The 21793-nt window shown below is 30.2% G+C and overlaps 10 protein-coding genes across 10 annotated transcripts; 5 read left to right on the top strand and 5 right to left on the bottom strand.

Moving 5' to 3' along the window:
- The first annotated feature begins 2461 nt into the window (after positions 1 to 2461).
- BX663DRAFT_161245 (CDC24 calponin-domain-containing protein) lies at positions 2462 to 3417 on the top strand. Its single transcript, XM_051521640.1, has 3 exons — positions 2462 to 3016; positions 3101 to 3283; positions 3397 to 3417. The coding sequence occupies exons 1-2, from the start codon at positions 2535 to 2537 to the stop codon at positions 3126 to 3128; spliced, it is 510 nt and encodes a 169-aa protein (XP_051380259.1). The 5' UTR covers positions 2462 to 2534; the 3' UTR covers positions 3129 to 3283; positions 3397 to 3417.
- On the top strand, positions 3403 to 5472 carry BX663DRAFT_532418 (uncharacterized protein; the record flags this gene model as incomplete). Its single annotated transcript, XM_051530455.1, has 2 exons — positions 3403 to 4177; positions 4289 to 5472. 2 exons carry the CDS (start codon positions 3403 to 3405, stop codon positions 5470 to 5472), a joined length of 1959 nt encoding a protein of 652 aa, XP_051380258.1.
- A 597-nt stretch (positions 5473 to 6069) lies between these two features.
- BX663DRAFT_554169 (CRAL-TRIO domain-containing protein) lies at positions 6070 to 7927 on the top strand (the record flags this gene model as incomplete). Its single annotated transcript, XM_051531501.1, has 4 exons — positions 6070 to 6235; positions 6315 to 6724; positions 6781 to 6991; positions 7080 to 7927. 4 exons carry the CDS (start codon positions 6070 to 6072, stop codon positions 7925 to 7927), a joined length of 1635 nt encoding a protein of 544 aa, XP_051380257.1.
- Positions 7928 to 8262: 335 nt separating this feature from the next.
- On the bottom strand, positions 8263 to 11982 carry BX663DRAFT_488477 (armadillo-type protein; the record flags this gene model as incomplete). The annotated part of the gene is made up of 9 exons (XM_051524817.1): positions 8263 to 8750; positions 8833 to 8987; positions 9055 to 9260; positions 9340 to 10179; positions 10263 to 10433; positions 10524 to 11093; positions 11155 to 11346; positions 11784 to 11875; positions 11976 to 11982. 9 exons carry the CDS (start codon positions 11980 to 11982, stop codon positions 8263 to 8265), a joined length of 2721 nt encoding a protein of 906 aa, XP_051380256.1.
- A 471-nt stretch (positions 11983 to 12453) lies between these two features.
- Positions 12454 to 14405, bottom strand: BX663DRAFT_518084 (elongation factor Tu). Its single transcript, XM_051528824.1, has 4 exons — positions 14277 to 14405; positions 13993 to 14203; positions 13613 to 13926; positions 12454 to 13521 (listed from the first exon to the last, which is right to left on the bottom strand). The coding sequence occupies exons 2-4, from the start codon at positions 14000 to 14002 to the stop codon at positions 12610 to 12612; spliced, it is 1236 nt and encodes a 411-aa protein (XP_051380255.1). The 5' UTR covers positions 14003 to 14203; positions 14277 to 14405; the 3' UTR covers positions 12454 to 12609.
- Positions 14406 to 15123: 718 nt separating this feature from the next.
- Positions 15124 to 15716, bottom strand: BX663DRAFT_518082 (uncharacterized protein). Its single transcript, XM_051528823.1, has 2 exons — positions 15517 to 15716; positions 15124 to 15439 (listed from the first exon to the last, which is right to left on the bottom strand). Exons 1-2 carry the CDS (start codon positions 15665 to 15667, stop codon positions 15363 to 15365), a joined length of 228 nt encoding a protein of 75 aa, XP_051380254.1. The 5' UTR covers positions 15668 to 15716; the 3' UTR covers positions 15124 to 15362.
- A 343-nt stretch (positions 15717 to 16059) lies between these two features.
- On the top strand, positions 16060 to 16731 carry BX663DRAFT_518079 (Tim10/DDP family zinc finger-domain-containing protein). Its single transcript, XM_051528822.1, has 3 exons — positions 16060 to 16147; positions 16250 to 16318; positions 16382 to 16731. Exons 1-3 carry the CDS (start codon positions 16100 to 16102, stop codon positions 16517 to 16519), a joined length of 255 nt encoding a protein of 84 aa, XP_051380253.1. The 5' UTR covers positions 16060 to 16099; the 3' UTR covers positions 16520 to 16731.
- Positions 16732 to 16807: 76 nt separating this feature from the next.
- BX663DRAFT_518078 (uncharacterized protein) lies at positions 16808 to 18431 on the top strand. The gene is made up of 4 exons (XM_051528821.1): positions 16808 to 17199; positions 17306 to 17390; positions 17463 to 18323; positions 18409 to 18431. The coding sequence occupies exons 1-3, from the start codon at positions 16944 to 16946 to the stop codon at positions 18193 to 18195; spliced, it is 1074 nt and encodes a 357-aa protein (XP_051380252.1). The 5' UTR covers positions 16808 to 16943; the 3' UTR covers positions 18196 to 18323; positions 18409 to 18431.
- A 392-nt stretch (positions 18432 to 18823) lies between these two features.
- Positions 18824 to 20337, bottom strand: BX663DRAFT_518073 (peptidase family M48-domain-containing protein). The gene is made up of 4 exons (XM_051528820.1): positions 19933 to 20337; positions 19686 to 19857; positions 19545 to 19612; positions 18824 to 19471 (listed from the first exon to the last, which is right to left on the bottom strand). The coding sequence occupies exons 1-4, from the start codon at positions 20285 to 20287 to the stop codon at positions 19059 to 19061; spliced, it is 1008 nt and encodes a 335-aa protein (XP_051380251.1). The 5' UTR covers positions 20288 to 20337; the 3' UTR covers positions 18824 to 19058.
- On the bottom strand, positions 20270 to 20777 carry BX663DRAFT_518072 (uncharacterized protein). Its single transcript, XM_051528819.1, has 2 exons — positions 20501 to 20777; positions 20270 to 20306 (listed from the first exon to the last, which is right to left on the bottom strand). Exon 1 carries the CDS (start codon positions 20722 to 20724, stop codon positions 20542 to 20544), a length of 183 nt encoding a protein of 60 aa, XP_051380250.1. The 5' UTR covers positions 20725 to 20777; the 3' UTR covers positions 20270 to 20306; positions 20501 to 20541.
- Between the last annotated feature and the right edge of the window lie 1016 nt (positions 20778 to 21793).

Raw genomic sequence — 21793 nt, 5'->3', positions numbered from 1 at the left:
GGAATGCTTTCTGATAAATTTTTTATTGTTTTTTTCATATTTTTGTATAACTTGGTTATATCTCCTTTTTCTTTTCTTTTGTTGCTTGTCGTAGAATTGTATTTTATTCCTCCTGCAAGCTTGATTAAACAAGTAACAACAACATGGTCATTGCTTTTTGATGAGAATACCATCCCATTTTAATTTTTTGCAAGTAAAAGTGGTGCAGTGCTCGTGTTCAATCCAATCAAGTTTTACTACATCATTGTGTGATATTAAGAATTTATTCATAATGCATCCAGTTGTATCCAAAAGAGCAGAGCGTTTACTTATTGAAAATAGCAGCGTATTGCGATCACTATCCATGAGATTCATGCTACCATTGAATAATCAAATACACTATTACAAAAAAAAAAGTAGTTTATACTTACAAATGACATCCTGCTACCATTATATAATTATATTACTCAATAGATAATCCATAGACCAGATTCTTGATTCAACAAGTCGTACTAAAATTGCTTATTTCATGACTCATATTGAATTAGATTACATGTACAAGCATTTGAAAAGAATATTAAAATAGATAATTTATTTGATGGTAACAATAGTAGTTATGAACATGTTGTACAACTGAAAACATGTTATAAATAATGAAACCCATTTTTGACCTTGCTTGTATAAAGAGGGGAAGGAGGAGGCCTTTTTATTTATATATATATATATATATATGTACAGTAAGGAACTTTCCCTAGTTACCACTTTCAAATTCAAGTTAGTAATTCTATACACTTGTGCAAATAATACAGAATAATGCTTTTAAGGAATAGTGTCAAGTTTGTTCATAATTCTAGTCTAATGCTATCTACATTCAGGGATTAATTACAAGACCCTTAAAGTAGCAAAGAGGAAGAAAGGAGAGAGACTACTGAGTTATGGGATCAATTATAGAGTAGTCATTTACATCTATTATGTAACTTAAAAGTAATTATCCAAGCAATCAGTTATTATGATCGAAAAGAGAATACAATATCGTTTGCTATATTTGATATTATTCGAATAAAAAATATCTTTCACTATACAGTACAGACTAGCCTTTTATATACTTCCTAACAGGGCCAGATAACTAAAGTAAGTAAGTAAACAAGCAAGCAAGCAAGCAGACCTGTGAGCAAGATAAAATGTTCCGTAGAAAATATCTTTTTTTTTAACAAAAATAGAAATAACTTGTGGGTAATATATATACATAAAAAAGTGAGTGTTTTGCAATTCTACTTTAAATGTTATTGCCTGATTTAATTATCTACCTAGTTTACATAAAATATCAATTTTGACTTGTTAAGGAGGAGAACCTATTGTTGATGATATTCAATTAGATCGACACAATCTCAGTCCAAAGATTATGTTCTAAAGTGACTTTTTTTTTTTTTTTTTTTATATGATCTTCAGAACTGCCTCAAAAAATTGACATTTGAATATTTAAGCAGAGAAGTTCATTTCTTATGAACAAAAAAAAAAGACTGTCAGTTAGAGTAGTAAAGACATAATTATTCTTTTAGATGATGATACCTTTTTTTTTTCTATTTGCTAATCATAAGGATAAAGAAAAATATATTATTCACTTTTAACATTTATTCTGATAGCTCTCTACCTTCAAATTTGACCTGGATAATTTATCAAAAAAAAAAAAGATATATTTGATTCCGCACAGTTTTTATCGTTCAAAAACCTTGTGCAGGAATTAGTTATAAATAAATGCTTTACTAATAAAATATGGGAGAATATACATGTATATCGATAGCTTTTGTGGAGAAGAACAAACTCAAGTATTTCAAATTCCGATTGCCTAATAAATATACACAAATATAAATATTTATGTATAAGACATATATGATATATTCATATAATATCCTATTTTTTTTTTTATTTAAACGAATTAAACTCTTTACAATCAACAAGACTTTAACCAAACAAAATAGACACACCTTAATGAGTACAAAAAGAATTATATTAAATAAGTTAAGTGAATAATAATAAAATGGAAGTACATATACATTATTCCCGAACTATAAATAGACAACATAAATAGATCATTCTGTATAATGAGACTATTAGATTCCAAAGGTATATTTATGAGTGTCTTCAAGATGTTAGACAGCTTCTAGACCATTTGATTATAGTCTATTATAAATGAATATTCTTTATTACTGTATGATAACAGTAGTATTATGTAGGCTTAATTGATTGTCTTTTTTTTTTTTGGCTTGTTGCTTCCTTACCCATTCAATGCCTTTGCCTTATTTAATGTAATCACTCAAATTGTTGTTGGTACAACAAATCAATTATTTTATAGAATTCCTTAAATAGGTTTTTTTTTTGTCTGAAAATTAATAGAAAAAAAAAAATTAACATGTCTGAATTTTAAGTAACAAAATAATGTGTTATTTTTTTTTTCTTTTTGTTGTTGTTTATTTCACTTGATTTTTTTTTTATATATATTCTCCTTTTTTTTTCAAATTTCCTAATTCTAAATCCTTATATTTTTTTTTTCTTTAATGATGATTGAATCACCAATAATGAACGATTCCATTACAAATAAGCAAGCGACACAAAATGCATCTATTTATCATACTTGTCGTTCAGTATTAAATGCACTTAATTATGTTCCAGGCTTTGAAATTTATATAAATAATCAAAAGAAAGAAGAGGAACAAGAAAGAGAAGAAGTAGGAGGAGGAGGAGGTGGTGGTGGTGGAGGAGGAGGTGGAGGAGGAGGAGGAACTGACCCTTTAACAAAATTATGGCATATTTGTAGACAAGGATCCAGTCTTTGCTACCTTTATAATACTTTAAGGCCAGATTCTCCTATTACAATTAAAAATAACTCCTCAGCAGCAAATAAATCTAAAGCCTATGTCTATCATTTTATTATCGCTTGCAGAGATCAATTAAAATTCCCAGAAGATACATTATTTACTGTAACTGAACTATACCAAAATAACACGAATGGCTTTGTAAAGGTAAAGGTTATATATATGTATATATCTATATCTATATATATATATATATAGATTAGATTAGATTATATCTGTTATGTGTGCTCATATTTTTTTTTATATAGGTGGTTAATACTGTTAAACGTATTTTAGACTTATTAGAAGCAGAAGAAATCATTAAAGTCAAATCATTAAATGAGGATAATAATCTATCAACAGAATCACCTCCAAAGGATATGAGAGACAATGTTGTATTTGAATTAGTATCAACAGAAAGAAAATACGTTCAAGATCTCGAATCACTTCAGGTATGGATTCTATATATATGCACAGACTTACTTAGATATGTATCTATCTATTATCACGCATTATATTTATAGTCTATTATTATGCATCTTTTTTTTTCCCCTTTCTCTATTAGAATTATATGCGTGAAGTTTCAGCTCAAGAAATACTTTCACAAGATACGATGCATCATTTATTTGGAAATTTAAATGCCCTTGTTGACTTTCAAAGAAGATTTTTAATTCAAATTGAAGATCAAGCTGCTCATTCTGTGAAGGAACAAAGGTTTGGAAGTTTATTTATTCAATTTGAGGATGCCTTCTCTGTCTATGAACCCTTCTGTGCTAATTTTCAAATCGCTCAAGATCTTGTGATACAAGAAGCACCTAAACTACAGAAGCTTGCAAATATCATGTCCCCAGTGTATGAATTACCTGCTATGCTTATTAAACCTATTCAACGTGTTTGTAAATATCCACTTTTAATTCAACAACTCATCAAGGCTACTCCAGAAGATTGGCCTTACGTTGAAGAAAATAAGCAAGGTTTAGAAGCCATTCAGAGAGTTGCAAAGAAAGTAAATGAAACAAAACGATTACAAGAGAATTTGATTGTTGTTCAAGACCTTAAGAAACATATTGTAGATGATTCTATTAATAACCCGGGAATCCTGATCGATAGTGCTGGTCAATTATTATTACATGATCGCTTTACCTTACAACGTTATGATACAGATAACAGTCGTGAAGTTGTTGTATTCTTATTTGATAAAATCATTTTTATTTGTAAAGAAATCAAGGAAATGAATAAGAATTCAATCTCTATTAAAAAGAAAAGAAAGGACGGTTCTTTGGTTGTTCGAGGAAAAGTGTTAATGTCTCGTATTGAACATGTTCGAGGTTCTTCAAGTCAAAATGGTAAGGTTTAAAAAAAGGGAGAGAAAGGAAAAGAGAGAGAGAGAGAGAGAGAGAGAAAGAGTATACTTTTTCTTTCTAGCTACTTATATACTTGTCTCTATTTATTTAAAGGTCATTATACACTACATATTTCTTGGTCTGAAGGTGGTGATACACAGACAATATTATTAAGATGTCGTAATGACGAACATTTAAGGCAATGGTTAGGTGTTATTATAGAGTTAAAAGAATCAACAACAAAGGTAGATATGATTACAGCACCACAAACACCTCGAATGGAGCACAGTAATTCATTATTTCATTATGATGAAGATGAAGATGATTATTACACTGAAGGAGATAATAATACCAGTACTCCTCATCATCATCATAGTGAAGATGAAGAAAATACCAATAATAACCATAGTCCTATCTTTATGAGGAATAGATCTTATAGTTACCAACATTATCGTTACCCTCCAGAAATAACCAGTAGAAAGGCATCTTTATCGAACAACAGTACAGCTCGTCATTTCATGAATGGTATTCCTGGTATCTCTTTGCCTCCTTTACCAAGGTCACCTACTACCAATAATACAATTCCTGCTGTACCAGCACTCAGCAATGCAAGTATGTCAACTATTCATTCAAATGAGTCAACAAGTCCTTATTCCCCATCTAATCTATCATTTCCTTCATCTCCTCCAACAAGTTATCCATCATCACCAACACCAATTGCTAGAACAAGCAGTAATAATGTGAATATAAACCCAAGTACTTCAAGTAGTATATTACCTTCTGGTGCACTGTGGCAAAGAAGACAACAACAACAACAACAACAAAATGATGATAATAATAAACAACAACAGAGACATCATCATGCTCGAGCTAGATCACAAAGTAGTCCTAGCATTCAAAAATCTACTACTACAAATCAGATAGTGCCAAATACACCAGAAACACCCATAGTTAATCTGAGTAGAAGAAATAGTAATGGATCTAAACATGAGTCACCTATCGTTTCAACTCCTGTAGTACTTCCTCAACAACAGCAAGAGACTACAAAAGTGAAGGTACATTATTTTGGTGCGATTTACGTGGTTGTTGTCCCTACAAACATTGAATTTGAAGATCTTCAAAAACGCATTGAGAATAAAATTAAGCTTTGTGGACAAGAATTTGAAACATCAATACTTGGGTTAAAATATGAAGATGAGGATGGAGATCTTATTACGATTAGTTCAAGTGAAGATGTTCAAATGGGCTTTGAAAACAAGGGACCTAATAATGCTGTTAATCTTTATGTTACTTCCTAAAAAAAAAAAAAAAAAAAAAAAAAAAAAAAAAAAAAAAAAAAAAAAAAAAAAAAAAAAAAGGAAAAAAAAAATATCAAATCAAATCAAAGCAAAGCGAATTAAATATATTAATTTTTGGACATTTTTGATATCAAAAAAAAAAAAAAAAGGTATATCTTTTCATATAATCAACATGAATATAAATAAATGACCGTGAATGTGCACGAGATGCTTAGAAAACATCATTGCCATCCTGGTCAAATGTAAATATGTAATGCTATTTTAAATAAATCTTTTTAAAGTTGGAGAGAGGAGGGGAAATTAAGTTAAAGAAGACATTTGATTATGCCAAAAGAAAAAGAAAAAAAAAAGACAAGTCTCAGAGAAAAAAAAAAAAAAGAGACAAGCCTAAGAGTAAAAAAAAGAGAAAAAAAAAAAAACTGATTCGTCAAAACTGGTTATGCAAATTCATCTTAATAGATTTGATTCGTTTAAAGAAAAAAAAAAGTTGCAAACTCATCCTAAGCTTAAAATAACAATAGTTGCATTTTAAATTTATGTATTTTTTTTTTCTCTCTCTCTCTTTCCTTCCTTCCTTCCTTCTTTCTTTTATCCATAATGGGTTCGGTTGAATTACAAGAACAAATTATAACCTTAAATTCACAGTTTAATGACAATTATGAATTAATAAAAAGTTTACAAGATAAATTGTTACAATATTTTCTCGAGAACAACTTATCTTTAGCAGAACTGAATGATGTAAAAGATTATATTAAAGATGAAGGTAAAAAAAAAAAAAAATAAATATTTTAATGAAATATGCATGATATCATCTTTTTTTTTTTTTTTTTTTTTTTTTTTAGTTACTATTTTTCGATTCTTAAAGTTATGCAAGTTTGATTTTCAAAAAGCTTATACAAAGTTATTAGAGACAATCCATTGGAGAATTGCAAATGATGTTGCTCATATTAACTGGGAGAACGAGTGTCGTGAATTTTTTGATCCAGAGGCAGTTGCTTTCTTTCATGGTACAGATAATACTGAAAGTCATCCACTCCTCTTTGTTCGACTACGGTATATCCCTAGAAAATTTATAGACAAGAACAAGTCATTCAAAGAATATATAAAATCATATGCCTGTCTTATCATGGAGATGGCAAGAAAATTAACTTGGGATATGACCTGTGAAAAGTCAAAGAGAGGGGATCCATATCCACTTGTTTCTCGAATGACAGTGATAGTGAATGTTTCGAAAGCACCTATCATTCCTGTGGTAAACATATAAATATGTATATATTCTAGCATAAATCAATAGTAACGTATAAATAGGATGTCGAATTGATTAGAATGATGAGTATGATATTAGATGATCGATTTCCTGAATGTATCAGCTCTATTCATGTTTTAAACTTTGGTTGGATGTATCAGGGTCTTTGGTCTATATTAAAATATTTACTAAACGAAGAAGCTAAAAGCTTTATACGATTTACTTCTATTCCTGAACTACAGCCTATTATTAGTGAAGATAAAATATTAAAAGGTGAGTAGTTTACTTGATTATATGCTATGCATATATATATATATAGATTATTTAGGTTTCTCTTTATATATTTATATACAATATTAAGAAATGGAAGGCTCGAATAGTTATATTTGGACTGTAGAAAATGACCCAATTCTACAGAGATACGGCACAGCACATCAAGATGTAAAAACAATACTCAAGGTTGAGTTACCACATACGCCTCCTTTGTCTTCTGTAGCAGACAGCTTGTCAAGGTCGAGCTCAAATACGTATAGTACAAGTAGTTCTAGTGATGTGTTTTATGATGCTCTTGAACCTTCTTCCCCTATCTCTTCTCGAGCTTTATCTATGGACACTACTATACCCGTTTCTACACCGTCACCGCTAACACCATCAACTCTAATTAAACAAACAACATTCCCATTGCCTGGTGCAACAACACTTTACCCTACTACAAAATCATACTTTGGTCATCTTTCATCTTGGATAGGTTTACGTAAAGGGATTGATTATTTAACTTCATTTATTACTACTCAAAGAGAAATACAACAACAATCATTATTTATAAAGGATCCAAATCTTAACAATAAAGGTAGAAAGGATTCTTCAATTATCATAGTTGAACCGCCTTTAGTCAATACGACTACAACAGTACCGAAGGAATCATTGTCTTCAAATGTATATACATTACTAGATCAAATAAGTTCAGTATTAAAACAATTAACACACCATTTAATTCAGCTTTCTTTTGGCCCAAAAAGGGGCATTGTATATTGGATTCTAATGTATTTATTCCTAAGAGGGCCTGTAGAGACAATAGTGAAGAAATCTTTAACACATACTCCATGGTTAGTAAGACCTAAACATATATCTACAGCATCATTAGGAATTACTGCTACTATTGCTGCTATTACAAGCTCGAGTTTATCAAATGTTCTTCAAAGATATTGAATATCAAAAGCCTATTTATATATGTAATATGTATGTATATTATTTGGTTAAATAAATAAAAAAAAAAGAATTAAAGCCATAAAAATTATATACGTGATATTTTTACCACATGTAAATATAAATAAGATACAAATATTCATATTTAGTAGTAATTTAACTTAGAGAGAGAGAGAAAAAAAAATAGGGGCAGGGGTAGGGGAATATAATAATTAGCAAAATTAATAATTAATAGAATACAAGGTCATTTTTATACGTCATTTTTCTTCTCATTATTATTCATCACATGTATAGCAGGTATACTTGACAAGTGAACATGATGCGCTTTCACTGTAGTGTTATTTTTCTCCAATATCATTCATAATTAAATCTTCGTCATGAATTTCTAATTGTACAGACGAATTTTTTGAAGAAAAAGAAGAAGAAAGGGGATCCACTGGTAAATTTTCATCATCGACTACAACAATATCCATTGGAAAACTAAAAGTCAAGTTTTCTTTATCTATTATCATTTTATTTTCACTTTCTTCTTCGTGGCTTTTAATAGTAGTAACGGTCGATATGTGTGATGAAATGGGTGGAGGAGTTGGTAATAATCTAATAATGTAACTTGTTGCTTTCTCTTCGTTGTCTTCTTTATTAGGATATGTCATTTTATCAAATCGACTGAGTATATCTTTTTCATTAATAACACCTATAATAAAGGAACGAACATCATCCTCTTTATCAATGACTAAATTATATAGTATTTGATCCAATAAATCTCCTGGATTTGCTTTATCTTTATCTGTATGAGACATTGTGTATAGCTCTTGCTTATACCCAGCTATATATCATATATATATATATGTAAATATTTCTTTAATCATCATGTATATATTGCCCAATAGTGATAATTAGCAACTTACATGTTGTAAGAAGAATATGAATTACTCTTGAAGTAGCAATACGTACATTCACTACTTGATCTCTTGAAAGTATTTCTAGTTGAGTTAAAAAGAAAGATGCAAAATCAGTTGGCGTTATGCCAGCAAGAAGTAAAGATTGACAAATGTGTGCAAATCTATGTTATAAAATAGGGTTAAGAATAACTCTCTCTCTTTTTCTTCTGATCTTATTTGATTTCTTACACAAGTCTTGAGCGATATGCATCAGAAGTAACAAATTTATTCATTTCCTCCATAACATGATTTAATAATGTGAATGCGTGTTTATGTCGGTTTTCATACAAATCATGATTATTATGGTTGTTGGTTTCCTTCATGTACTCGGACAGTAAGTGATCTCTATTTTCATCATCAACTGCTCTTTTTACAATATCTAAAATAATGGGAAACTTGTGTGTATGTGTAAGTATTAGTAAGGATATATATATTTATAATATTAGACGTCATAATTAATACAATGTGCCTTACAATGTCAACACCTGCTTCTCTAATTGCCGCAATTTCATCATGACAAAATTTAATTGCTAACGGTAAGATAGAGTCAATGACCCTGGTTGCATCAAAAAGTTTAGCAATATCACGTAGCTGATATGTCAATGTATGTCGTAAATGCCAGTTATTTAGTACACCATCCCAGACCTCAGCTAGGATAGGAATATATTCATTTCGAGATTCAATAGTCAAGGCAGCTAAAAAATCAGAAAGATGTTCAATGACACCTTGTTTAACTTCATCTAAATCCATTAAATAGAGAGCAAAGATCTGTACAAGGTCGCGCTCTGTGCGTTCTGGTCCAATAATACGAGCAATTTCATGTAATGAATAAGCGAATGTTCGACGTACCTTGAACTGATAATCCCTTGTCAGCTGTAAATAAATATCTTTGAGATGTGAATCCCAATAGTTTACACCTGCTGTCAACACAACAGCAGGAAAATTATAGGCGCAGTTATGAATTTGTTCTGTTGTATCTATTTTACCAATCCTATTTGAAGTGAAAAATTGAGTACTACTACTACTATCATTATTTCCACCACAGAGAAATAAAAAATAGTCTAAAAGCTCTTTAGGTAAAACTTCTTCTCCTTCATCCGTAGGTAGGAATTTTGATATAAGCTCGCCTATAATATCAGTTAACGAATAACGTACATTTCGAGAAAAATCGCTATTGAAATGTTCAACACTTTTGATTGCAATCTCTCTCTTTTTATCTTTAGGAAGTACACTACAGAAAAGAGGTAATGCAAGGACACATGAACGTCGGACATGCCATGTTGTATCCATAGATAATTTTAAAAATAGAGGCAACTAAAGTAATAAGTAAATTGTTTAAGACCGAAGATTCTCTCTTTCTCTCTCTCTCTCTTTTTTTTTTAAAAAAAAAAACGTACTAGTTTTTCTAATGTGATATCGAGTGTAACAGTATTAGCAAGGATTCCTAAAGCAGTAGCAGCTTCTTTTCTTACATAAAACATCGAATCTGTTACCATACTTTCTATAATAGGTAAGAATTTCTTTGCATATCCTTCAGATCCAAATATTGGCATCAGTGCTGACATTAACTTTTTTTTTTTCGTTAGGGGGTTTTTGATATAAGAATTAGAATACATGTATTTTTTTTTTTTGTCATCACATAAAATTGTTTGTATTACCATTAAGCAAACCATCTTTGCTAAATTAATTCCACTGTGATCATAATTGTTATGTAAAATGAAGTTAGTAGCAACTGAAGGAACTAGGATAGAGAAATGACCCCCTTTTTGATAGTTCCCTTCTGACTCTTCATTTTTCAACATGATTGATGACGCCGTTTTTCCTAAAACGGAACTATCTTCGTTGTAGATACTTTCAGATAATTGTCTATGATCGGAATAGTTAGTTTCGTCTTCAGATAACTTGTAATCAAAGATACGAATTAAACCCAACACAATGCCTTCATAGATTTCAAGATGTAATAAATCACGATAAAATTGATATTTTTCGCTATTTTTATCAGCTAATAACAGTAGCTCAGCTGCTATAGTCACTACTGACTGTTGTGCATAAGACGCTGTGGCTGTATTTTGATCCAATAAAAAGTCAATAATCATAAAACTAAAAGTATGCTGAGGTATATGAAGCTGTTGCTGTTGATGATGATGATGATCTACTATTTGACTGTCATCTGGTGTCTCTTCTGTTGTCATGACTGTTTTTGAGTTTACCAATAATGGAGGAGCATTCTACAGATTATAAGCGTGATGATTATAATAAGCAATTTTATAATAATAGTACTTTATTTACCTTATAATAAAATAGCATGATATTACCCAATTCCTCAGCTAATTTTTCTCTAATTGATTCTTCTTTATCGTTACTCAAATGGATAATGATAGGTAAAGCAACCTCTAAGGCTTCCTTTAAGTTTATTTCATAAAGTATACTTGAAAGTTCCTTTGTTATGATTAATCTGTAATAGATAAGGAATAGATAAATCTAGGAGATAAATTATCAAATATTACACACACACAATATTTATTACCTTTGTAATGGTAATGTGCTTTTGCTGAATTGAAATAATTTATCTAAAGACGATAATGGCATAGTTAACCAAATATTATCATTGTTTTTTTGTTCTTTGACTATTAGTTTTTGATCTGTTACTTCTTTGGGTTCTAGAAAAAAAAATTATTTAGAAATAGAGAGAGAAAGAGAAAGAGAAAGAAAAGACAGGTACAATGCAGTATTCTACCTTTATCCTTGTTCATCAGTAATTCTGGTTGAGAAGAAACAGTAGTCGTAGTCGTAGTCGTAGTCGTAGTAGTCGTAGTAGTAGTAGCGTCAAATAGAGGATTATTTTCAACTTTTTGTCCTTCTTCCTTGGAAAGATATAAGTATAAATTATTATCATCATCATTCCTCTCTTCTTTTACTTTTATATTCTCTTGTTCATTATGTATAATTATAACCGGTTCAATAACTGCTTCTTGTTCATTCAATTGCGAATTATGTTGAATGTTGAGATCTACAAGTATAGATTGTTTATATTCATATTTATTTTCCCCCTTAATTTTTTTTATTTTTTTATTTTTTATTTTTTATTTTTTTCAATTGTAATATTTTACCTTCCATAAGGTGAATAATAATTAAAACTCGAAATGTAAAAGAAAGGTTAATCTACTTTGAGATGAGAAAGTGCAATATATATTTATTTTAAATATAAAAATAAGGTTTTTATTCATCTCTCTGTCTATCATAATGTATACTTTCTCTTGTGATACAAATAGCTATGAAAAAAATATAGCCTAAAGCTTTTTTTTTTTTTCCTAACCTACTATTTCCTCTTTTTTTTCTTTTTTTTTCTTTTTATTCTTTTATGTGGATAATGTATTGACATCACTGTATTACGTATCTATTTATATGCATGCATATTGACATATTCCTACTTGTATTCTTGGATAGAATAGTGATTCGAGTAGTGATAATCATGGATCAGTCAAAGAAAAGAAGCTTCATATATATACACAGATTAATATGCACTATATGTTAATAATATGGATACTTTTATTTTTTGTATCTGATAATACATTTGTTAAAGAAAGACTGAAATAAAAAAAAAAATAAAACAAAATAAAATAAAAATTCAAGATATACAAAGAAAAAGAGTGAGGGAGAGAGAGAGAGAGAGAGAGAGAGCAAAGAAGTAAGGTAAAAGAGATAAAAAAAATCAAAAAAACCCTAAATTTTCATCCTTTCCCTTTACTCAATAATCTTAGTAACAACACCAGTACCTACAGTCTTACCACCTTCACGAATGGTGAAACGTTGACCATCTTCAAGAGCAACATCATGAATAAGTTCACATTGCATTTCTACGTTATCACCAGGCATAATGAGCTTTTCATCAGGATTTTCAGTGCCTTCAGGATGTGTGAGACTGACGGTAACATCTGTGGTACGAACAAACATTTGAGGACGATAGTTATTAATAAATGGAGTATGACGACCTCCTTCTTCCTTTGTCAAAATATAGATTTGTGCAAGGAATTTCTTATGAGACTTGACTGTACCAGGGGCACACATAACTTGACCACGACGAATTTGTTCTCGTTTAATACCACGCAAAAGAGCACCCATGTTATCACCAGCTTCACCACGATCTAATTCTTTACGGAACATTTCAATACCTGTCAAAGTGGTCTTGATCGTAGGTCCCATACCCACAATTTCTACTTCTTGACCCTTATTGACAGTACCACGTTCAACACGACCCGTAGCAACCGTACCACGACCTGAGATAGAAAACACATCTTCAATGGGCATCAAGAAAGGTTTGTCTAAATCACGAACTGGGGTAGGAATGTATGAATCAACAGCTTCCATTAATTCTTCGATAGCCTTTTCGCCAATTTCAGGATCACGTCCTTCAAGAGCGGCAAGAGCAGAACCCTTGATAATAGGTGTATTTTCACCATCAAATCCGTATTCAGAAAGAAGATCACGCATTTCCATTTCAACGAGTTCAAGCATTTCAGGATCATCAATCTGATCTACTTTATTGACAAAGACAACCAAGTTTTGAACACCGACTTGACGAGCTAATAATAAATGTTCACGAGTTTGAGGCATTTGACCATCTGTTGCAGAGACTACAATGATAGCACCATCCATCTATGATAATATCCATATTATTATCTATCTATTTTCGGGGTGGTTTTTTTTTCTTTTTTGTTCAATGTATATACATATATATATATATTACCTGAGCAGCACCAGTAATCATGTTCTTAATATAATCTGCGTGACCAGGACAATCGACATGAGCATAGTGACGGTTAGGTGTTTCGTATTCAACGTGAGCTGTGGAAATAGTAATACCACGAGCCTTTTCCTCAGGGGCCCTATCAATTTGATTGTAATCCATAAATTGAGCACCACCTTTAGCGGCTAAAGTCTTGGTAATAGCTGCGGTCAAAGTAGTTTTACCATGATCGACGTGGCCAATTGTACCAATATTGACGTGTGGCTTACCACGTAAAAATTTACCTCCTGCATCAGTAGCCATATGGCGACGACCTTATAAACAACAATCATATTTTATTAAATTCCCATTCAAATTCATCTAATATCGTATATATTTACCAAAAAACATCAAACGAGAAGGAGCAGCAGAAACGTAAGCTTCTTTAAGAAGATTGGCAGTCTATCATGTGTGTGTGTTTTTTTGATAAGTAAATAATATATATATTTATATTATCTATATTTAAGCTATAATGAAAAAGAAGGGGGGGGGAAGAGCGTATACTTACAAACTTGTTACCAGCACTAAGGGCCATACGAGTAGATAAGAAGGCTAAAGTAAAATGTTATAAAAAAAAGGGTAAACTTCAATTATTATTATTATTATTATCATTATTTTAAGTTACCAGTCTTAGTGGCGCAAGAAGAAACACATCTACGAGAAGCAATACGAGTAGCAGGTAAAGCAACCTTGTTTGCTGCTGTCTTTAAAGCGAACATCCTTGTTTATATGAAATATAAGAAAAAAAAAAAAAAAAGAGAGAGAGGATTGTCAAATAATTAATAAAAATCCAGGCCCTTTTTTTTTTCTTTTTTTTTTTTTTACCCCGGTTGTGGATAACTAAAAAGCAAATAAAAAAAAGTCACGATAGACTTGCATTTTTCTGAATTTAAAATTCATTTTATACATTTCCCCCCCTTTTTTTTTGAAATAAAAATATCCATCATTTTACAAAGGGTATTACACAGTATATACATTTATTAAGAGAAGTCTTTTTTTGATTTCGTTCTTTAATGCCAATATATAATACTATATCAAATAAATTAGAAATAGCAGAGATGCGTTAACAACATACTCCATTAACCTGTACTGCTATCACGATATTTGATAAACAAAGTCTAGTTCATATCTTTAAAGAAACTATTGAGTGGTTAGATAAGTTTAAAGAAAGCTCCACTAATAATAAAGAATGAATGCGAGTCTCTTTATGAAAGAGTTGCTTTGAAAAGAGAGTTTCAAAATACTTTTACATTGAATGACTTTTTAAAATCAAGAGCTTATCTCTCAAGTACAAGTAATACTTTGAACAATCCAAGAATTTTTTTTTTTCAAAGAGAGGGCAATACGTTGTATTAAATAGTATAGTTTCTTAAGAAAATAGTCCTCGGAGACTTATACATATAAAAAAAAAAACTACAGCAGTCCAAGTTATTATTTTAACTGTATTATTCTGGGTTGTATGTATTAAAAGACCCACTCTATAATAAATCAAGGTAAACGAACATCACATATTTAAAGCAAATTTAATAGCAAACAAACGAAAAAAAAATACAAATGCATATAAATAAAAGGAGATTAATATTATAGTTTTCCTTGTTCTCTTAACTCTTTCTTTTCTTTTTCACTTAGAGTCCAAAACTGTGTTTTCTTTTGTTGAAACCATTCCCGGATCTAAATGATGCAATTAGTTAATGTTGAAGTTTTAAATATATTATGAGCAACATACTGGTGTATAACAATTTTTCTCTGTTCCAAAATCAGCAAATAATACAACATAAGCACTGAGACCTTTTTTTTTTTTGTTAAATTGTTATTTATCCTCTTGCATTATTATATCGAATTTACTTTATTATTTTATTTTTTACCTATAGAAAGGGCCCAAGATAAAATCTGTAGTTGTCTTGCTCTTGGCGTAGGTGCCATTGCTTCTGGTGTTTGTAATCTTCGCTTAAAACGATTTTGAACACTTTCGCTTGGAACAGGGTAGTTTTTGGGTATTGGGTGAGGAGGTACCATGTTAATTTATAACAGAAAAAAAAAAAAAAAGAAACTCAATAAAAAAAAATAAAATAAAGCATTTTAATAGGGCTAATTAAAAATTAAAAAATAATATGAACAAAGTTATAAATGGATGTACAATAGCTTCATTATGTATGCATAATTATACACTTTTTAAAACATACTCTTGTTTGTTCAACTTTCATCGATTATGTAATGTACACTGTATCATATTAAAGCACTGCTTTTAGTAATAAAGAAGAGAATAGAATAGGAAAAAAAAAAATTCAAACTCATAGTGCAAGCCACTACTTGATCAACGTCAATAATTATAATCTCCCCTCCTAATCTCCTCTACTCCCCCCTACGTTAATTATTTTCAGCAAATCTGTCTTCTTTTTTTCTTTTTTTTTTTTTTTTTCTCTCTTATTTCATTTCTCTGTTATAAAAATGTCTCAACCTCAATTTTCCGAAAGTGATCAGCGTGAACTCGGCCAAGTATATACACTTATTTATAAATAAATAAAAAAAGCAACACGACACAAAACAGACTAATGACCATAATATATATTTATATATGTGTATATTCGTAAATGTTAGTTTCTTGAGGCAGAACAAGCAAAAGCTCGCGTTCAGCAAACTGTTCATTCTTTAACTGATAGTTGCTGGGTAATAAAATTATATGAAATGAAAAATGAAAATGAAAATGCTTACATGTATCATCTTCATTAGGATAAATGTATTTCAAAAGTCAATAATAAATTGGATCGTAGTGAAGAAAATTGTCTAGCAAATTGTGTTGATCGTTTCCTTGATACCAGTATGTTTATTGTCAAAAGACTTGAGGAATTAAGAAGCTCTGGCATGTAGAATATATTATTAAAAGAAGGAAAAAAAAAGTAGTATTATTATTATTACTCTTATACGAATAACATCGTCAAAGATAAAAACATAATAAAAGACACACACACACACATAAGCATACCTTTTTTTTTTAAGCATGTGACCATAAAGTATACAAGATAACCCGCTTTACAGAGTCACTTTAACAAAATAAAACTCGCTTTATTATCATCCGTTAACTAATAAAGCCACGACTTTATTTCTGCTGCATTGAATGACTGCACATCATGTGCCTGTTATTATGCTATATGTTACACCGTAATTGTGACTTATGTAGTTAGTAGTATAAACAAATAATTTAACCTTTTAATTCTTCTTCTTATTGAAGTCTGGCTAGTCATAGTTCCCCTTGATTTATTGTTGTTTATAATAATACTATTTAACGTCAATAATGTTACAACACCCTTTAGAATCACTTGACAATACTACTACATGTCAAGAAAGTCGAGATGATAGTTTGGATTCGTTTTCTCCATTTATAGTTGATGATGATGATGATGTTGATCTTTCAAGTTTTGAAAAAAGAGTGTCTCCTCCACCTCCTGCTATTCATAATAACGATAATATCGTTCGTGCTCAAAGCCCCTTTGGTCGTAGATATTTAAAACCAATAAATGGTATTCAAATAAAAGGATTTGCTCGATCAGGTTAATATATAAAACTTTTTTTTTTTTTTTTTTTTTTTGATAATGATAATGATAATGATAATGATAATGATAATATATAAATTAATAAAAAAATCAAACATAATAGCTCAAAGGAGATCCTCTGTTTTAACTTTAGGCTCTATTGAAAGACTTCAAAATTTTTATGCTAAAAAGGAATTAAAAGTAAACAAGTAAAGTATTATTATTATTATTTGCATTATGTATTGTGCACTACTAATAAAAAATGTTGATTACCATAATAGAATCGGTACTTTGGGCTTTCAACAAGAAACGTTTGTAGAGGAGCCAGATAGTATAGAGGATCAATTACCTACACCTCAAGAACCACCTCCAAGTTGGATTGATTTAAATGTTGAAACAGACTTGGATATATTACTCTCATTATGTTTTAAAGATATACAAACTACACTTACAATAATCACATTAACTGAACCACTTGATACAACACTACATCCGGACACCTCTTTTCAAATCTTACCTTTCTTACAAGCTGTAACAACCATGTTAAGTTCTGTAAAAAAATATACAGTCAATCGCCAAGATCTATCAAATGAGGCTATTAATAAGCTTAGATATGCATCCTTACATTTATTAGAAATTATCAAGGAGCTTGAAACAAACTATCGTCTCAAGGAAGAAGAAGAAGAAGAAGAAAAAGGCGATACAAAAGGTTTCCTTTATCGAGCCTCTGATTTTAATAGGTTGGGAAAGGAAAGACAGGCTATTCATGATTATTTAAACGTAATCGAAAAGTATGCATTTAACCCACCTCATCATATTGGAAGCCCTCCAGCTCTTTTCACTCCAGAGATCGAAACTTTGATAGAAAAAATGGGGATTTTAAGTTTAACAAAAGAAGAGGAAATAAAGACATTTAATAATATACCGGAATGGCTGGAGAGAGGTTCCTTTGTAAATAATCCAATAGGTAAGGTATTGAATATGTATGTATATATATATGTGTGTATATTTTAATATTCATACTATACTGGATATATATATATATAGGACGATATTATGCCTTGATCCTAGACAATAATCAAGATCAGAATATTCCAAATCCAGATGATAATAAAGAGGCATTTTTACGATCCCTTTCGCAAGTATATATATATGCTTCAAGAAACAAACAAAAAAAAAGAAAAAAAAAAAAAAAAAAAAAAAAAGACTAATATGAACTTATATTAGTGATGGTATAGTGTTTTGTAATGTATATAATAGCATCGTAAAACGATCACTCAGACCTTTTGGATTGATTACAAAGATTCATAGTGATAATAAGCGAACATATAGAGCTATTGAGAATCTTCGATTCTTTGCTACGTATGTTATCAGATATATAAAGTAAATTATATGTGGATAAGTTAACATGCTTTTTTTTTTCTTTTCTTTTCTTTTCTATAGGGCATGTAAATTTAGATTTGAACTTGTATTTGATGAATTTGACCCGTCAGAGATTGCAAAAAAGACAGACAAAGGTTTACACATGATAGACAATGCATTAAGCAAATTTTGTGATTATGTTATTCGTGAATTACGAGAGCAAGTTGACACAACCATTCAAAAATTATTAATTCAACAAAAAAAATAGTTATGCCCATGACATGTAAAAATAAAATAAATAATAATAATTATAGTCTGTCTCATTCATTTAAATTATAACAATACATATTTGTACATCTACTAAAGTATATATGCGCACTTGAGTCTATTTACCAACGCACCCAAGTGTTTTTAAATTTATCAGCTAATGAATGCAGTTCACTTGAACAATCACTTTGGGCACGTTTTTCTAAAGCAGAAGGTAACTATAAATTTTATAACGAAATGTTTATACGTTAAACAGCAGCAGTCGTAGTAGTAATAGTGGTCATGATTATCCTATTTACCTTTTTTGTAAGATATTTTATGCGATTTTCATGACTAGGATGTGTGCTAGCAAATTGAGGAATATCTGTAGCATTATATAACTCCATACGTTTCCATACTTCAATTGCTTCTTTAGGGTCAAAACAAGCTTGTGCCATTAATTGAATACCTATATCATCTGCCTCTATTTCGCATTTACGTGAAAATGGCTTCATCATTATAAAATTATAAGTATATTGATTAAAGAGAAAAGAAGGTTCAATTCCTAAAAGAGAAAGTGTTAACTGAATTGCAAGAAGAATCTTTACAAAACTAAGTTTTTCAGCACTATGACGAGCAAGTTGATGTGATATTTCATGACCTAGCACTGCAGCCATTCCATCTGCACTTGTAATAAAAAATTATCCAATTAATAAATGTTACTTTTCTTTCTTTCTTTCTTTCTTTCTCCATACCTTCATTTTGAACAATAGGTAAAATTCCTGTAAAAACAAATATTTTTCCTCCCGGGAGAACAAATGCACTAGTATGTAAGAATAAATCATCTAATCAATTCTATTTGTTTGAAGAAGAAACTTCTCAGAAAAAAAACTTACTTTTTTTCGCGAGAGTTTACAACATGAACTTCCCATTTCATATCTTCCATGCCGGAAACTTGAATGATACGTTGAGCTATTCTTCTTACAAACCTTGTATAAGGATGATTTGCGGGTAATATGCGGTTACGAAATTCATGCATCACTTCATTATAAGCTTGTATTGCCATTGCTTTATATCAAATAAGTCAACATGTTCAATTATTTCATCATATCTTTTTTTTTTTTTTTTTTTTTTTTTTTTTACCTTCCTCTAATTTAGGGGATACGTTCATAAATCGAATACGGCCACTGATGGGCACTCTTTCCAAATGAGTTACATAATATCCACCATATATGACAGTACCTGTTCCAATAAATAACCAGAAGCGTTTAGACATATAGAATGACCCTCTTTCGTTATTTGAAAATCTTGTATATTGATTATTTAATGATGTAGGTCGTTTATATTGCATAGGTGGATATCGTGGAGGAATGACTGCATAATTTCGGTGTAAAATTCGCAGTGATGAAGAACTGATAACTGTTGATTGCCTTACTGGTAGACATTTTAATTTGAATTGTTTCATGAAAGCATTTCTACCCAATTTTAAAATTGACATGATGGCGCTGTTTAATGTACTAAAATAATAATAAAGTAGGAGGAGGGTGGGGAAGGGGGAGAAGCATGTAAGAAAATAGAAAAATAAAATAAAATAAAATAATAGTCACAACGACATAACAAAAAAGTATATGATAGTATGTTATAATAGTAAACATCAGGACACCTCTATACTTTAAGCAGTAATAGGGTTATTTCAATTATCAAGCAATACCTTATTCAATTTATATGAGTCTCTCTTTTAAAAAAAAAGCTTTAGGATATACTGATAGTAAACCAGTTTTGATTATAGCCGCAATAGTAGAGATTATAGATTTGTATAAGATGTATGCTTGTAATATTAAACATTATCAAGTATTTTTTATATTCTGACGGTTTGACAAAGATAATCTCTCTATTGTAGAGGATAAAATGGATAACCAAGTCTACTTTATTCATTTTATAAATAGTTGCTATCTATTCATATTAAATGTGAATTTATGCATTATATTGCTTTGAGATACAGTGAAGCCGGGAAATATTGGTGGAAAACCAAAAAAATGATTGGTCATTTTTAAAAAGTTGTTTTGAGCGTTTCTGATGACTAAAATGAAGCTAAAAGTGGCTACGAAATCCATGAAAGGTCACTAACACATACATTGTTGCAAGCATCAGCGATTCATTCGGATAAATTTTCTTCAACCATCAGATTCTCGCGCGTCATCTTCCTTTTTTTACAAGAGCCTAGGATTTCTCAATTGCATTCAATTCACTAGTAAATATATGAAGGTAAATACATGAATCTGTAGCCTATTCTCAACACACGATTTCTATCAAAGTTTAGGTCCGAATCCTTCATTTCATGAACCATTCATATTTTGTTTGCATATTGAGTATTCATACTTGATATCGCACAAATGTAGACTTATGTTGACTTCGAAGCAACGGAATCAAATAAAAAAAAACACAAATGGAAAAACAAACAGATACAGTAAATTAATTAGCTTTGCTGAACAGGGAATATATCAGAGAATGAATAAAATTACAAGTGTTATACACATTCTCTAGTTTTTTTTTATTTATTAGAGAGCATATACAGAGAGATAAATAGCAGTTACTCGATTCAATACTCGATTTAAAACACACAGATCCAATAGATTAAAGTGATCAACTCTTTCAAAGACAATAGACGCTAAGATCATGTAAAGTACCAATGAAAGAGCAACAGAAGTTTTGTTTAATAATGATATACTAATAAAGAATCAATAACACTGAAGCAATTTCATGTAATTATATAGATTAAAAGTTGTCAAAATCCGACCTGCCATCAGAGAACTTCCTTTTCAAGAACAATGATTAATTCGCAGTAGCTCGTATATATCGATCGGTTTGGAACTTGTATTTATTTTCAACGTCTTTTTTTTTCCTCTTTATCCACATAATCTACACTTAGCTTACTCATGAAATCTAACGTAAAAATTAAAGGAAAACAAAGAGATACTTCAATCTCTTCAAAACAAGACGGAAC

Source organism: Cokeromyces recurvatus, assembly GCF_025118155.1.
Source record: "Cokeromyces recurvatus strain NRRL 2243 chromosome Unknown BX663scaffold_24, whole genome shotgun sequence".
Lineage (NCBI taxonomy): Eukaryota > Fungi > Mucoromycota > Mucoromycetes > Mucorales > Mucoraceae > Cokeromyces > Cokeromyces recurvatus.
This window is presented reverse-complemented; position numbering and strand designations above follow the sequence as displayed.